This window comes from Dicentrarchus labrax, unplaced genomic scaffold (genome assembly GCF_905237075.1).
Source record: "Dicentrarchus labrax unplaced genomic scaffold, dlabrax2021, whole genome shotgun sequence".
Classification (NCBI taxonomy): domain Eukaryota; kingdom Metazoa; phylum Chordata; class Actinopteri; family Moronidae; genus Dicentrarchus; species Dicentrarchus labrax.
In genome coordinates, this window is record NW_026136714.1 from 1,755,589 (window position 1) to 1,773,444 (window position 17,856).

A 17,856-nucleotide genomic window follows, 5' to 3' on the forward strand; every position below is an offset into this window, starting at 1 on the left:
GCAGGGGGAAGGGAAAGGAACTTATCTGTGGGCCTTTCATGCCACAGTGATCCCAAGTAATCTAATTCAGCCTTCCTCTTTCTCGCTTGTGTGCTTCTCTCATATTGGTGCATGCAGATTGCAAAAGCCTTATGTGAGTGTGTGTCTCTGTGTGTGTGCATAAGAGAGAGAGGGGAGAGAAAAGGGGACAGAGGGAGACAGACAGAGTTAATGAGTTCTGAATGTGTCTGCATGTATAAGTATTTGTGTTGTGTGTTAAGTACCAAGGGGTGGCTGGAGATGCCGCGCACCTCGGGAAGTTGTCTGTGCACTCGGAAGAAGTGGGGAGAATGTGTGCAGTCTTACGGTAGAGCAAAAGCATAGGAAATAGTCCCAATCAACCTCTTTTAAATAAAAGCCAGATGATGGAAATGTTTGAAATGTAGGTATCAAAGGTATACGCTGATCAGTGAACCTGCTCCTTTTCAATGTACTGTACGCACACACACTCTCTGACATGATAGCAGCTGCTTCACTGACTCACCGACAGGCCCTCTGAACAGAATAGCAAATCAAGGTAAGGAAAAGGGAAAATTAAGCCTCACACACACACACACACACACACACACACACACACACACAGTACATCATCTGTTTTAGTACACATGAAACACTATTCATCTTATCTCCTGAGAGGCTCCTTCCTAAATTATCCTGCCCCTAATTGATTTAGCCAAGTTTAGCAAATAATGTAATATCAGGTTAATTGAGAAGGATTTTTGCCGGTGTGAAAAAAAGTTACATGATTTATAGTGAGCCATAAAATCCCTTCTTGTACATAAAATGAGCAGAATATTCAGAGTGAAAAAGCAGACAGTTTTAGAATTGATTGATGAGCGCATGAGGGGTGTGCGCTCTGATTTTACACTGATTATACAAAAACAATAAAGGAATTATTTCCTCTGATATGACTTTGGCACAACAGCCAAATCAAATCAATCAAAGAAAGATTTAAAATGTGTTTTTCATTGAGCACGGAGTAGCAAATTCTTTGGTCAATTCTCTTTTTATGAGCGGAGCCTTTGTGAGATAATCATGCAAATCATCTTTGCAATTCTTGTCAGTGGAAGATGTGTGAGCAAACTGTATATTCCTAGAGCAAGGCAAGCAGGGGTGTTAATACATCAGTGACACAATGTGAGAAAAAGGAACTCGAACAATACTGCGGCATTAAACACACAGCTTCAATTATCCTGAGAATGGATCAGTGGGTGAGGATGCGCCACATTCCTCTGAATCCAGGAACAGCCACCCACACACTTCTATCATCTACACAGCTATGGGCGATACTTAGAGAATAACATTGACACAACAGTCAGGTATGTATCATGCAGATCAGAAGCACCGAAATAGAAATGAATGCAATTTTTGTTTTAGTAATCAGCACGTCTTTCTCTTTAGGCAACACACTTGATGTCGCTCATTTTTTCACCTGAAAGTTCTTGATCTAAATCAGAAGCGGTGCTCTCCGGGTCTCTGAACAAAGCTGCAGAGATGCGTGAACGGCTCTCTGTGTGAAGTTCTATAGGTGCAGCTTTGGTTAATCTACACAACAGAGTACCTGCGCCTTGCTGAGGGAGACAGACAGCTCCAAGCTTTGCCTCAGGCCAGAGCCACACTCTAGACCCCATCTGACGCCTGCTGGGAGCTACAGATGCTCTCTTCCTGCCCCTCTCCTAAACACACTCCACGGCACAGACCTACATAACAGCTCTGCCTTCTCTACCTGAGCAGCAGTGGTGCTATTCAGATCCTTTCAGTAAAAGTAGTAATACTACAATGCAGTAAAAGTGCTGCCATCAAAATCCCACTCCAGTGAATGTACATAAGGACTCATTATGCAGAATGGCCCCTTTCCAGCATGTTATTGTGTTACTATATTATATGCCTGGATTATTATTACCAGTGCATTAGCATTAGTATGCAGTATATTGACGTTGTAGCTGGTTGTGGCAGAATTCATTTATTTTACATACTTCTGAGTAGTGACAGAGCTATTTATAATTTGCTTTGAGTGCTTTATTCATTGTGGATATTTCTTTTTATTAATTTCCATTGCATAGAATTGGGCAGCACCACATGCATGTTTTTTTATTATAATACATTGTGTTTTATGAACTCTTGAACACATATTTCATATGTAAAATGTGAAAAACTCCAAACTATAACTGTCTTGATCAGTTGTCATTGTCAGCTATTAAATCAATCAGCAACTATTTTGATAATCAATTAATTGTTTTGAGTCAGTTTTTAAGAAAAAATATTTATGAATATTTGTGATGCACCAAATCATGCTCGTAGGCCCCGCCCCTTAAAAAAATCAGCTTTCCAATGAGCACAGAGAAACTTTCCACTTTCAGCAGATGAATGTGAAAACATCCTTCTAGTGTCAAACTCTGCACAGACATCATTGAAACATCACACAGTAGGAACAAGAAGAAAAACTGATTTCTGACTGGAAGGGGACTTCAAGTAAATGTACTTATTTTCCACCACTGCAGCAGCTGATATAGTGTGTGGCTTTGATTGTGGCCATGTCAGTATATTATTAATATAAATGTATTCTTATCAGCAGTATTTCAATGTCACAGAACTTGGCAACAGAAGCAAATATCCTACTTGCTATTCAAATGTTTAGTAATACATATTTCTTGTTACTTGATACTTCATTGAGTATCTGTACAAAACAGACCAGATCAGATCATGAATATGAATTCTTCTCCTTCAGGGTCCCATCAGTCATGATTAAAAGTGCAGAACTTCTCAGCCATTTCCAATGCAAAGTATTTCGGAAAGAAAATATATGCAGATGTTAATTCAAAGATTCATAGTTTCAAATTAAAAGAATATGGTGTTCTACATTATCGGGGATCACTATTTCACATTCTGAGCGTTGAGCGTGCAGCCGTCTCTTTGCGTGGCATCACTCACCATGGCCAGGGGCACGATGCCCGCTAGGTCCTCCTGCGCCAGTCGGATCTCCGTCTCAGCCTCTTGTGTGGCAGCACGGCTGGTCGGGTACTCCACCTGCCAGGCCATCCAGCGGCTGCCCAGCGGCTCTGGAAAACTTTCCATTTTCAGATCCACCTGGAGCACCCTCTGAACTCCCATCTCAGACCTGCCAGAAAAAAAAGAGTGTCAGTGAATGGTTGGGCAGGTGGCTCGGCCAGAGTAGAACAAGTGTGTGTGGATGTGTGTGCTCATGTGAGTTCATTCAACCTACTGTCTGCTCTAATGACGACAAACGGTAGGGGCTGATGAATGTTTCTGTGACTGAAATGTATGACATTTTACCAAGTGAGATTGTTCAAAATGTCAAGTCCCTTTGTGTTTGACTCTCTGGTCAACCCTCTTCTTCGTGGAATAATATCGCCGTCTTTTTCTTTATTCCTCTCACACGTTTGCACAGGTGATGTGCACTGTAAATAGAACCCATAATCTCATGGCTGCTCCTCGAAGCGGGGTTCAAAGGAATGCTCCACCAGGCATCACCCCTGCTAAGGTGTTGATGGTCGGGTTTGTCACCAGTGCCCTTGTTTGCCGTAGCACAGTGTAAATATACAGCATGCTTTGGCACAATCTATGGCAGGTCTGAATTAAGTCAGACAAATGGAGAGCGTTGATAATAAAATTTCCCATGGCGCCATAAGTCTCTGGCGCTCAGAGTTTAAATATAGCCTTGAGGCTGGAAAGGTCAGCTTTACACGGGAGCTGGAGGAGATGGGAAATGGCACAGGATCTGTTAGCCACGTCTTGCGTGTCAAATGGCGGGACACTGGGCCAATAAATTTCATGCGTGGTCTCTATGGCACACCGGCACAAAACAGCATCTTGTAATTTGAGCATGGGGAGAGGGACAGAGAGGAGGAGGGATGAATAAATCCAAGTGGTACTTTATTTGGAGAGGAGGGTGCATGTGAATGTAACATGTAGATCAGTGGTTCCCAACCTTTTTACTTAAAGGACCCCTTTTCTATTATTGAGTAAACAGATGAGCCCTGACATAGTGACATGTTTTATTTAATAATATGTTCAGTGCACTACAGAATAGTGCAGAACAACTAATAAACTGTACAATGAACCCAAACAGTAAACACAATAATTGCAGGAAGTTTGTGTCAAACAAGCGATTTGGATGAATTTTGAGCTGATTATTTCCTGTGAATAATTCTCTGTCTGTGTTTATTTTTTTAATCATTTTTAACAATTGTACACACTAAGTAGGCTTCTTTGTTGACAGGGTTTTCTTCTCATTGTTCAATTAGCTTTTCAGTTGTTTGAACTTTTCCAATGTAGTATGAGGCTGTTTATCAGAGAGTGAAGGCTCTGTGATATATAGCTTGTGTTCAGGTCTTCAATGTTTAGATCTTAAATATTAATCTAAACATTAAAAATAACAATTTTATTTAATTTGTTCATAGAAATGAACAAAATGCTGAGATTTAGGTCTACTGTGCCTATTTTACAAAGCTTAAAATCAAGAAGGCCTTGCGACCCCCTGTGAAGCTTTGGTGACCCCTAGTGGAGGTCCCTACCCCCAGGTTGTGAACCACTGATGTAGACAATACTGTAGAGCAGGAGGCAGAAAAAAGAGAACTATTAAGGCCAAATTCAATCAAGCAAACAAAACGTTGCCATAATGAGAGATAACATGTATGTGGTAGATCTTGGAAAGAACAGAGCAAATGCATGACATCCTAAATTATGAATACGGAAGTAAAAACAGTAGAACAATAAATAATAGAAACTGTTTTATCCGCTGCTCGCATATTCACATAGGTCTGACACTACTTCTTCTCTAATTCTCATATTATTCAGTTTCATTCTGAGAGAATGAAAGATTTGTTGCGCAGCAGAGCACAACAACCCAATTTTCACATCCAACAGAGGTGTGTATAAATAATTAAAATGACAACCAAATAACTTGTGTCACATTTCATAACAGCGTACCAATCAGGGTACCGAACCATTGAAAGCGTGGTACGACATCATGGACTTACATAACTGTCCCACAACGCTGTGGAAAAAAGACAGATGCTAATCTCCGGTACAGCCACGAGGTTTATCAGGCAAACAAAGTTAACAGATGATGAACCAAACGTCCAGAAATAAACCTTCGAGGGCTCCGCGGTCGCCAAGTGTCACACAGGACCTGTGTCAGACAGCAGCCCAAATGGCCTACTTTCTACAGCACAGGCAGACTTTTGCTGCAGAGAAATTTCTCTGGCAAACATCACACACTTCATGCAGGCAAGGAGACAGACAGGCAAAAGAATGAAAGTGACTGCACAGCAGAAAGGTTTGGTTATACTGTACCAAGTACAGGAACTGAACTCCCACCTTCACAAAGTTAAAGAGCCTCAAGAAAAGACAGAAAAGTTGACTGTTATTAGCTTTTTCTCCCCTTCAGAGATGTCAGTTTTTTCCCTGCCTGCATGATCCAGTTGGCAGAGTTTAGTAGCAGCTGCGAATGCTATGAATTTTATGAGGTTTTTAGATTTCTTCCTACAATAAAAAGGCCAACAAAATATTGAGGTTATAAGAATGTACAATGTAGGGTAAGAATAGTTCTTCTGCTTCATCTTAACATGCAGACATGGTGCTGATTCTGTATTTTTTGACACAGAAGTATCCAACTTCAAAAGAGGACCCGAGAAGGTGACAGCAGTACAAAAATGAGGACGAGTGAAGGGAAAGAAAAGGATCTTGGGAAGTGCAAAGTTGAGATCAAGGACAAGGGCGAAGACATGAAAAGACTATCATTTCACTTGACTTCAATTGATGACATTCTTGCATGGAAATGAATGGAAAGTATGGCATCATGTGGAAAATATGTGCAGGTGTGTCAAGCCCCTAAAAGGAACTTCATTTTGTATTGATTCTGGCGGCCCTTGTGGACAAAAACGGTAGTGTTTTCACCACCTTGTTTTGTCTGATTCATGGGAATTTGACACGGTATTATTATTATTATTGACACATTATAATATTATGGTATTATTATTTCTTTCCATGGCAACGCACGCCCTGCGTAGCATTCAAGTAGGAGTAGGAGTTTTCTGTCCAAAAGGCTTTCTAACATGTGATTAACATTGTGAAAGCGTCAACTTTAACCCAAACCATAATATTTTCCTAAACCTAACCTAAAGTAGTTTTGTTCCTAAACCTAAACCCACTCATCCACCACTACCTTCTTCCTCGAGCTGGCGCCATTTCTACTACGTATAATGCTTTTTTAAAATAAGGCCAAGCCTAGCACTTGAATGCTACGCAAGGTGTGTCTCGGCAAGAAAAGCAGTGGGATTCATAATTAATCTGACCCGGTGGCTGGCATTAAGAATAACTATATAGAAATATCCAATATTCTTACTTATGGTCTTGTCTGTTTAATGTGGGCCATATAGAGGCATCAATATTAAGCTGAACCTCCTTGTAGTGTATTAAAGTAAAAAAATAGTGAAAGTGTTCCATGCACAAAGCTGTGGCTATAATAAATATAAGTAATAAATGTTCATGGTGAAAATGGTTTATTTGTAGCATTTTTATGATGACTCTTAAAAACCAAATCTGCTCCTGGTTGTATATCAAGCTGGCCAATAAGTTATAAAGCAGATGGCAAAAAGGGGGAACACTAAACGCACATTTTGGGCTCTTTACCTCCCATAGAAAACCTGGCAGCAGTGTGTTTTTTTTTGTCCGCTGCACTTGACCCCAATTGACACACATCATAAAATGAAACCTGACAGAAACAATGGTGAATGTGCCCCAGACGTTGAGTCACAGACATCAACCATACACACCAGCATGCCATCCTGAGCTGACCTCTCTTCTCCAAGTCCGCTAATCACATGGCTCGCTGGGGGAAACTGTTCATTTCTCTGTCACTTCCAGCATGGGGTCTAATTCAATTAGCAACAAAGGGCCCATGGATGCGTGCCACACAGCTGGCTTCAGCCTGATAATTATCTGTAAACTAGCTGTGGTTTGACTAAATCTGAAGCCAGACAGACGACCGGAGGGCAGCCAAAGGCAATAGAGAGGGGCTCAGTAGATAACAGGCCCTAAAGTTGGAAGCAGCTGGCTCTGTGGCGTGTCCAGAGACTGGACTCGAAAGGAAATCAGACTTGACAAGGTGCTGCCCGAGACGGCTGACAACTGACTCACTGAGGATAGCAGGGAGTCGGCTGAGAGGATGCTGCTTAGGCACATTCAGGATGCCCATTAATCACAATGACACCAGCAGATCTGGAGGATACACAGTGACACATAATAGCTTTGCACCATAATGTATGTTTAAGATGCTATTTGTGGAATTTTTATACATCAAAATCACAACGTAAAACCAGGCGCTGACATTGAAAACAGAGGCGACTGTGACGACTGGTGACAATATATACACTGCCAATATCGTCAGCACAAGAGTGTCCGGAAAGGCAAGAAAGACATTACCATAAACCCTGTCTGAGTGTTGAATCTATGGCCAACAGTAAATTTCCCAACAAATTCAACACAATACTCGGTATAAAATTCTATGTGGCAAAGCACTTTATTTTTCATTTAAAATACATATTTCAAAGCTAATTTCATCTTAAAATCAGTGCTAAGCCTTTACTCTGCAACAATTACAACAATCATTTTCAGTGTTGATTAAGCTGCTAACTTGCCAGATCTGCTAAATTCCTATAGCTCAGTGTGATGGCTTGTTTTTGGACAAATAGTCCAAAATCTTAAAAGTCAAAATCTGTTTAGTTCACTAAATATATGACAGAGAAAATCAGCAAACCCTGACGATTGAGATGCTGGAATAGCTGCTTTGATCGATTAGTGGTTTAAATTCGGATCCAAACTAACGTTAGGTGCTGCTGATCAGGGCAGCAGAAGACCAGCAACTCCCGTGTTCTGTGAGCTAACAGTTTTTGTCAAAGGAGTTTGGTGGCTTCGAAGAGAGTGACATAACAGCTTCCCCGTCGGAAACGGCTGTCTGACGGTAAGATAAAGCGCAAAAATATTCTAAATATAGCAAACAGTTAAAGATCCCCTCCAGACATGTTTTACAACATATACAGCAGATTTACACAACTTCCTGGAGTCTTTGTTTAATGTAATATTTGCTTTAACTTTAAAGTTTGTTTTCTTTCATTTTTAGCGCATCAAACTATTAGTGATGTCACAAATCATGGCTGTAGGCCCCGCCCCTTAAAATTTCGATTTTCAGTGAGCACAGAGAAACTTTCCACTTTCAACAGATGAATTTGAAAACATCCTTCTAGTTTCAGACTCTGCACATACATCATTCTGCACAGTGGAGCTCAAACATCCAACTGTAGGAACAAGAAGAAACACTGTTTTCATTTCATTCTTTTTAAAGTGGGCCTTTTTTAGCACTCCTGTCTGCTTCTCCAAACTGGGGACGTGCCGACCGCCATCTACCATACATAATACTGACTACGGATGAGTCTCTCATACACACCAATTTTAAATATCCAAACTAACCCTTTAAACGATCAATCAATTATCCTATAGTTGGAAAATAAATCGATTCATTATACTCTGCTTTCAGGTTTACACAAATAGTTGAACTAATATTCTCAACATCTTCCACATGTCCTTTCAAAATGTGTATGATCAACAAATCCAAACTACTATTATTCACCTACTGTCTTCACTAATTACACCCTCTAAAAAAGCTCTTTGCAGAGGTGTCTGAGCTCCATCTCATTTTGGTGGAGTACGTTAGAGAGATATTGAATTTAGGCTGCTATAAGGTTAAAGAAAGACAGATTTAAATGTCAAAATGAATAAACAGACACAGGACGAAGTTATTGGAGGAGTTTCCTTTTAAGCAGATTTCTCTAGAGAAAGAGCTGTAATTGAAAGAGCTTCTATTGTGCCATTATCAAACTCGCTGTGTCACTGTGACACTCCTTGTTTAATCTCTCCCTGATGTGATAGGATCCATGTGTCCACTGCCTCACCCAATGGGGATTAGAGAATAAGAGAGAGACAGAGAGAGAGCCTTTGTGGAATAAATAAAGTGACATTTTCAGGTCCAATTTCTTCAGCTCGAGTATACGTAGACATGTCTTGGTATTATTGTAACATTAGAGCAACAGATGGATGTCTGGCAAAACATTTGAAGCTCAGGCCTAAGTATGTTTTATGTATAAGATACATAGAGCAAGATGTAGAGTACATACCACGAAGGGCCATAACAAAACTCAACAGAGCAGCACATAACGCTGCTGATTCACTGTAACAAGAGATGTTGAATGGAAAAGGAATGGCAGATGAAGATGCATAATGCAGGCTGGTAGAACCAGAGGAGATTCGGTCCATGGCAGGCAGCTGTATGTGTGTGTGTGTGAGGGGGGTCTCATGCAAACTCTACAAACTACTTGTGGAGGAAAAGAAATAATCAAATTTGTGGCTTCAGTGGTGCTTGAAAACAGCACCCTGAAACTCTGCTGTTCTCATGCTCTGTCACCTGGAACAGCAATAAACCAGTCAGCACAATGAAGCCGGGACACACACACGCATACGCACACAGCCACACAGACATACATACATAGCTATGCATACATGTATGAGCGTCCATGGTATATACTGTACAGTGGAGCATCCATGCATGAGTCTGTGCCTTCACACGCTCTGACAAACATTGTGGACCCAATCACTCATGCAAGAATAAATTTTCTGAATCTAATACAAATATCAATATGCAACAAATGGCCTTGACTGTGCGATATAATCGCCGCTACATGTGTTCACATGTCCACAAAACCTACATACATGCTACATACAGAAGATACACAAGGCACAATGCATATCAGTTTGTGAAATCACATTTTTAAATGAAATTGTGTCAACAAGCTATGAGAAATCACAATTACACCATAACCATGTGCCGCAACATGCATAATAGTGCAGTGGTTCCTGACCTTTTAGCCAGTTCTATCATTGACTAAACTGAGGACCCCTGACTAAATGACATATTTAATGGATATTTTATATTATATTCAATGCATAACAGTACAGAAGAACCGATAAACTGTAAAAAGTGAACACAATAACTGCAGGAAGTTTATGTAAAATTTGCAGATTTCCTGTGAATATTGCATCAGAGATGAGTTTTCCTGATATTTTAAGGAATGTTTTATATAATTCTCTGTCAATTCTGTGTCATAACTGCATTGTTTTTATACTGCAGGACGATCAGATGTAGGCCAACTGCATAAAGTTTTCCTACACACCTTAAAATTAAGAAATCTGCCAATTATTTTCTCAATGAACTGACTGAAAATCAAGCATTCCAAGGTGAACCCCTTAAAGATCTTATTTTATCCGACAGTTCAAAACCCAAAGGTATTCACTTCATAATGTCATAAATCAGAAGGAAATAAAGAATTCTCACGTCTGAGGGGCTTGTGTCTAAATCTTTTTTACATGATTAATTGATCATCCAAATAGTTGCAGATTTATTTTCTGTCAATCCATTAATTGACTAATTGTTTTTGTGTTCAAGAGGTCCTCGGTGGAAATAACATTCTCATTGTTATCACTGTATGGATTATGGGCCTCATTAATAACATCTTATTAATTTGTGGTGCCTCTGGCTTCGGCTGCTTCTGCTTATAACAAATGCTAACAAAAACTATTGCTATGACTATACTTTTACTGCAAGCCTGAAATTTTCCTTTACATTACAGGAATGTAATGTGCACTGCAAAGATTGCAGATATGATGGGCTAATATGCAATCTCCCAAGTAAGAATCAACTTACTTACTCAACATTTACTAACTGGTATAAACAAATGTCATCCCAGTGTGATTCAATTACCTTCAGTCCCCTTAAGGGACCCCTTTTCTATTATTGAGTAAACTTACTGACTGGCATATTTTATTGATATTTCATATTATATTCAATGCATAAAAATAACTGTATAGAACAACTGATAAACTCTACAACCAACCCCAAATAGTGAACTCAGCAACCGCAAGAAGTTTGTGTAAAACGAGAGTTTTGGATGAATTTGGAGCAGATTATTTTCTGCAGAGATGAAGTTGTCTAATATGTTTAGGAACATTTTATACAATCCTTTGTTTGTATTATGTATTTTTTCAAAGTCTTAACAGGCATAAATACTTAACAGGCTTCTTTTTTCCTCATTGTTCTATTAGCTATTTGGTTGTTTTAACTGCATACTCTAATACCACTTTAAAATGTAAAAATAACTATTTAATTTAGTGTTTTCCTCACAGAAATCAGTAAAATGTTGGGATATAGGCCAACCGTTTTCTTATAGCCCCAAAAATCAAGGAGGCCTGGCAACCCCCTGTGAAGCTTTGGCGACCCCTAGTGGGGGACAGAACCCCAAGGTTGGGAACCAGTGGTCTAGCAAATCAGAATGTCCATCTCAAATCTACAATGTGGATGAATCTTTCTTCTCAACCTGAGGGAAACCCATTTGAAGTGAATTACTGCTAACAAGCATCCAGCTCTAAGGTCAGAGCCTCATTAGGCCTGATTTCTGAAAAAGGACTCCAATGACAACAGCATGAAGCGCAATCCCTCCGCTGAGGGAGTCCTGAAGAGAAACCAGAGTCTTCAAGTCACATTTTCACTTCTCCGATAAGCCACTCTGCAATCAAAGCAAATCGCTCAGAGCCTGAATACAGTCTGGCCATGGATACATTTAAAAGCCAAAATGTCAACGCAGACAGTGAAAACAATTAAGCATTGATTCAGGAAGCAAAGAGAGGAAACAGTGCACATGGACAGAGTTTCCATGGATACCTTTTAATATTATAATATCTATTTATAATATCACATTGTTGAGTGTGAAGGTAGAGATCTATACAGGAACTTCTGCAAGTTAGGCAGAAGAAACTTGAGTACAAAGACAGGTATGGCAAGTCCATCAGTATCTTTACATTCCACAGAAAAATGTTCCAGTATGTTTCTGTTAAAGTGCACAAAGGAAGAGAAGCCAAAGGGTGGGAAGTGGGGGTTGCGGAGTTGGGAGGGAGTGTAGGAGGAAAAGCACCCTCAGACGCCCATACCCAGCGGACCTTTTCAATTCAGCCTTGTCCAGAACAGACAGAGAGATAGTGACGGGAGGAGAAAAAGGTGTAAACTCCCCCCGAAACACTGTCAGATAAAGGGAAGACAGGAATGAGAATAATAGTGATAAATGTCAGTGAGGTGTAGCTGCCTCTGTGGCTTTGGAGGTTCATGGTTATGCAGAGATACAGTGGCCACGAGAGGGTTAGAGGCGGGTAGACGAGAGAGAAATCGTACAAGAATACAGACACTTTAAGATAATCCAAGAGGAGAAGAGGCTGGATTCATGTGATGATTTAAAAATATGTGAAATGCCAGCCGGCAGCGGAAATATAACTCTTTACTCAGTGCGTTTCTTCTGAAGGCTACATGAACCATTGTGGCAGATGAGAGGGAAAAAGCACATGTTTATTGTGCTCTGTTGGTGCTGTAAGTGAAAAAGTACACACCCTTACAGGAAGTCAATTCCTTCAAAAATCAGGAAAGAAATTGCGTTCAGGCATTAGAAGGTTTCTAACAGATTTCGAGTGCGCCCTGGTTGAAAAAGTGTCAATATAAAATTTCACTATAGGTTGGACACAAAGTGAGAGGAGAAAAATCTTCTTTATCCCTTTCACCTGACAGCAACAATACATCCCTGCAGCCTGTGAGTACTCTTTCCATCCTCTCCAGGTAAGCTATAAAGATTCCTCTGTACAAAGTGCCTGCCGACGGAGCCCACAGCCAGCAGCGCCCAACATTAACTTGTCAATATGACATTCGAAACTACACCAATTTTACATTTGATTAAACTTTAATACCAAGCTGCCTCTGAATGTATGGCTTTGTGTTTGTCGTGTGGGCGTAGGTATGCATGAAAGTATACGTGTATATGGATCCGTGTGCCTGTGCAGGATTCCTGTATTTCAAACATGTCAAAGTGTTTCCTACATAAAGGCTGCAGTGATACAATCAAGTGAGCCGGAGCATCCCTCATGTTGCTATCATTTCCTCCAAGATACTAAACCAATACCTTTGATTTATGATGCGTCAACGGACATTCATTTACACGCTTCTAAACTGGCAGGACTAAAGTGGAGGAAATACTAAACTGGGCTGTTAAAAGAAGCTCTCTGTTTTAAAGTTTTTGTTGGGAATGTGGGAATGTGATGAAAAAAACATAAATTCTGGTATCAGTCTTTTAAAATTTACTACAGGAAGCATAAATCCTTCGACATATCTCTGTCTTGGCACAGAAATTCTACTTGAGAGCATTCATAAAATAATCTCCTGAGTATGTCCAGTTGTACAGTTGCCACTGATTTTACAACAGTCTGATATATTTTAGGACAGAAGCATTGCTGTAAAGTATTACTTTGACAATCATTTTAAGAAATCTCATCCTGCAAGTTAACTCTGAGGTAAATACACTGTTACAGACTGTTGACATAATATCCTCACTAACAAAACAATTTAAACATTTAAAAAATATATACATTTGGGGGGTTTCTTGCCTTTAATTGATGGTGACAGCTGAAGAGTGACAGGAAAGAGGGGAAGAGAGAGCGAGGACGACACACAGCAAAGGGCCACAGGTTGGAGCCAAACCCCCCCGCCACCACCGCAGCAAGGACCCGGCCTCGGCACACGGGGTGCCAACTCCACTAGGCGAGCCACCAGGACGCCCCACGAGCTAAACAATTTCAGCATTGCACTCCTACAACATTGTCAGACTCACCACGGACAAGATCAAAATCGCTGTAGCAGAGATATCGTCGTTTTATTCCACGCATTCTTCCTTCGTCTCAAAGCCTTTTCTTAAACACTTTCCACATCTGATTACGCACACACAGATACAGTTACACAACTCTCCATTCACATTTGTAAATAGCTACAACAATGACCCATAGTACCTAGAATTACCCACAATACAACTTGGCCACTGACAGTTCAGTCCAAGTGTTTGTAGCCTCAGAGTATGCAATATATACTACACCGATCAGCCATAATATTATGACCACTATGACAGGTGAAGTGAATAATACTGATTATCTGGATGGCACCTGTCAGTGGGGGGGATATATTAGGCAGCAAGTGAACATTTTGTCCTCAAAGTTGATGTTTTAGAAGCAGGAAAAATGGGCAGCATGAGGATTTGAGCGACTTTGACAAGGGCCACATTGTGATGGCTAGACGACTGGGTCAGAGCATCTCCAAAACTGCAGCTCTTGTGGGGTGTTCCCGGTCTGCAGAGGTCAGTACCTATCAAAAGGTCCAAGGAAGGAAAAGCAGTGAACTGGAGACAGGGTCATTGATGCACGTGGGGAGTGAAGGCTGGCTCGTGTGGTCCGATCCAACAGACGAGCTACTGTAGCTCAAACTAACATATAATGAAATAAACACTAATATGGGACATATTTTGCTGAAGATACTTTAACTTGTGCCTCAGCTGATCATAACAAACACAGGAACTCAGTCAAATCCAATGTGTTTGTTTTACAGGAGGCTTTGGCGAGGTTCATTGTCTACTACTTTCATGAAATTATTAAATTAGGGTTAGGCACCTTGATGTTCTAGCGATTAGGGCACCAATGTTCTCGGTTTCTGAACACTGTTGCATTTCATTCCCCCTTCTCTCTCCACCTGTCATCTCTCTACTGTCGGCAATCTAATAAAGACATAAAGCTCCTAAAAAAATAATAAAAATAAACGCTATTATAAAGTATACTTTCAAAAAGGTGTTCTACACCATTCTGCTTTGTTCTTCCCAATAGGTGAGAAATAAATTCTGGAAATGTAATTTCCATTTATCTTATTCTCCAGGAGCCCATAAAAAATCAGACTGTTACATTTCAAATAACCTACAGTGCCTGAATTAAAACCCACTTTTAATAAGCGTCGGATTCCCTTTAATTTAATCATTTATTCTTTACCCCTTTCTAACGTGCACACAGAGAAAAAGGCTGAGTACTATTAATTATACGATTATAATGAACCATGGGTGGAAACCGAGGGCTTCTGGCTTGTGTGCATCAAACCCAATAAGGGGATCAAATTTCCGATTAGCTTAACAGCGTTCTGCAGCATTCATCAGCTAAAATATTCAACTCCCACACGCACTCACTCATTCTCTCTCGCTCCTCAGCTGGTCTCGCTCCCTCCCTAAGTCATGCAAACTGTCACACACTTGATTAAATGTACGTGGAAAAAGGCAGAATTCCGTCTTTCTTAATAACTAACTGTCACTTGTGGGTTTAAATTGGACACAGAAGAGTTTAGTCATTGCATTAATTTATATCACTCAAATTATTTACTGCCAATTACAAATGTGTAGTTGGCAGGTTGGTCAGTCTCTACACGGAGACTTAAAGACAATTACACATACATTTGATCAGTGCAATAATACACTGCGGCAGGAAAGTAGAGATATTATATCTCCAGACAGTCTGGCTAGTTAAAAGTCAATTTGTCGGGGGGGGGATAAAGAGGGGAAGGACATTGGATGTAAAAGGTGGAAGAGTGTCAGGAGGGGAATATTGCATTATTACATTTCTTTCTTAACTTGCCACAGATTGCCTTGAGGGAAACATGGCACAGTCTGTTAGATCGGGCTCAAACAGTGGCATATCAATTCCCAGACAACAAAATCTCATCTTGGAGTTAATGAAATGCACCATGCCAACAATTGTCTAATCAAAACTAAATGCTTTTCTGTCGCGCAACATCATTAGAGTCCATCAGCTGAAGTAGGCTCCATGGTGTAATGGATCCCTAATGACGGCAGTTATCATCACCGGTGACCTCAGACCTTTGTGCATCAGACATCACTTCCTAGTCAGTTACACTCTATATCTGTCTCATTCATAGCAAAGCTTTCTAAATAGCAAATTGCAACATAATAAATTGCTACTTGTCCTGACAGTTACACTCAATTTTCCCCACATCAAAGCACTCATCTCAAGGCTGGATAACAGGCATTAACCACTGGGAACAGCCAGCAAAGCTGCAGATAACTCATCCACACACACACTAGGGGGCAGCAGACACTGAGCCCTGGGGCGCTGATGCAAATGTTTGTGCAGATATACAGATCCCTCCCCCCGGTCTGCAGGCTACCCCTGGTTGATCTGCGGGTGACATCATGTGACCGTCTGGGCCTGCCCTTGCACCTGCAGGTGCTGTGACACTGGCAGCGCCTGTCCTCCTCGCAAAAAGTCCTTAAAGACCCGCAAAACCTGGGTCCTTTCAGCTCTGGCTCCGTTGGCATGGCAACAGAACCTGGAGAGCACACAAGAATCATTGACCAGAGGGGCCCACAATATCAGATCAATGGTACTCTATTGCAACCTAGGTTTTACCTCCACCCCCCACACCTCTCTTGTTTATGGGGTGTGCAAGGTTAAACTCCAGCTCTGTGAGACACAAAAAAGGGTAAAAGAGTCAGCGAGAGGATCGGCTCAATAATACAGCATGTGTTTTGCGAACAGGTCCGTGGTAAATAAGGACAGCAGAGCCAGATGTTGAATTTGCTGCAACAGCAGAGCGAGCTCCGTGCCAGCGTCTTATGAAAAGATAGTGCACAGATCTAAATGAGGAGTATTTAACCTCAAATAACGACAGCAGAGACACAACACACACTAATGCATGTCCGCCAAATATACACTTGTACACTTTCACATCTTCACATGCACACACTTAAACGAACAAGTCACCCTCCTGCTGCTGCACATAAACATATGTGTAAACAGAACTGCTTTGTTTGTGATAATTACAGTGTTGGTGAGGAAGTGATGCGGAGGCTGTGTGGGCATGATTGCTCTGTACCTCAGTCTTAATGCAGTGTCCCATGGATCAGAGGGGTGAGAGGCAGAGATGGAGAGTTAGCTCCCGCACAACTCCTACTTTCCTGGGAGTCCCTAATTGAGAGACTCACTATAAATGTCTGTGACACCCACTCACTGGACACTTTCCTATTAAAAAGCTGTTTTCCTGTATCTTAATGTCTCTCATATTTCACTGCAAATTTATCACTAATTATGCAAATAATTGATTCCATGCTCCAGCCATCAAACAGTAAAAGTTCAGTGCATTAGCAGCCTGTTGAAAGGCTGCCCAGTAATCACAAATGGTCAATTTGCATCCACTTTGTATGATGTAACGAGGATTTGACTGCTCATTTACTGTGGAAACACAGTAATTACATCACGGATTCTTTGATTACTTATCGTATTAATCTTGAATTAAAAATGATATTGTAAATTCCCATTAGAGTCTCCAGATTGGGAGAAAATTGGGAGAAAATGTTTTTAACCTTGGATACTCCAGATGTTGAAGTTACTTGGCAGCTTTCAGAAGTATCAAGACTCAACCTGCATCATCAGTAAAGTTGAAAAAACATAAATTTTGAAGCTTTCCTGATCCGTAAATTCCTCTGAAATCCCAGCATAGATACGGTAGTGCTGCGTGTGGACACTTGACAGTCACAAGCCAATTAATAGTAAGATTAGTTAACATTTTGGATCCATAAAACCCCTGAGCAGCTATCATGGGCTCTAGGAACTGAACCCATGGGCTCTAATGGCCATTTTGAAAACACATGAGTAGCATTTTACAGTCTCAAAGCGCTACATCAGCACCTCCTTCCAGTATACACCCAGCACCCAGTCAGGAGTGCATTTAGGTATTAAGCTGAATTTAGCCAGCTCTTATGCACCACTTAATGAGCTCAGTGCTAAATTACTACCAGAGCAATTACACACACACGGGGCCTATATTCCCCG

At 40.8% G+C, this 17,856-nt stretch overlaps 1 protein-coding gene across 3 annotated transcripts in view; it reads right to left on the bottom strand.

Moving 5' to 3' along the window:
- si:dkeyp-14d3.1 (transmembrane protein 132C) overlaps positions 1–17,856 on the bottom strand; it is a 148,348-nt gene that overhangs the window by 40,244 nt on the left and 90,248 nt on the right. For all 3 annotated transcript variants that reach the window (XM_051423359.1, XM_051423358.1, XM_051423360.1), the window contains one exon: positions 2,971–3,157. In XM_051423359.1, coding sequence (XP_051279319.1) covers positions 2,971–3,157 — 187 coding nt within the window. The remainder of the gene's footprint in view (positions 1–2,970; positions 3,158–17,856) is intronic.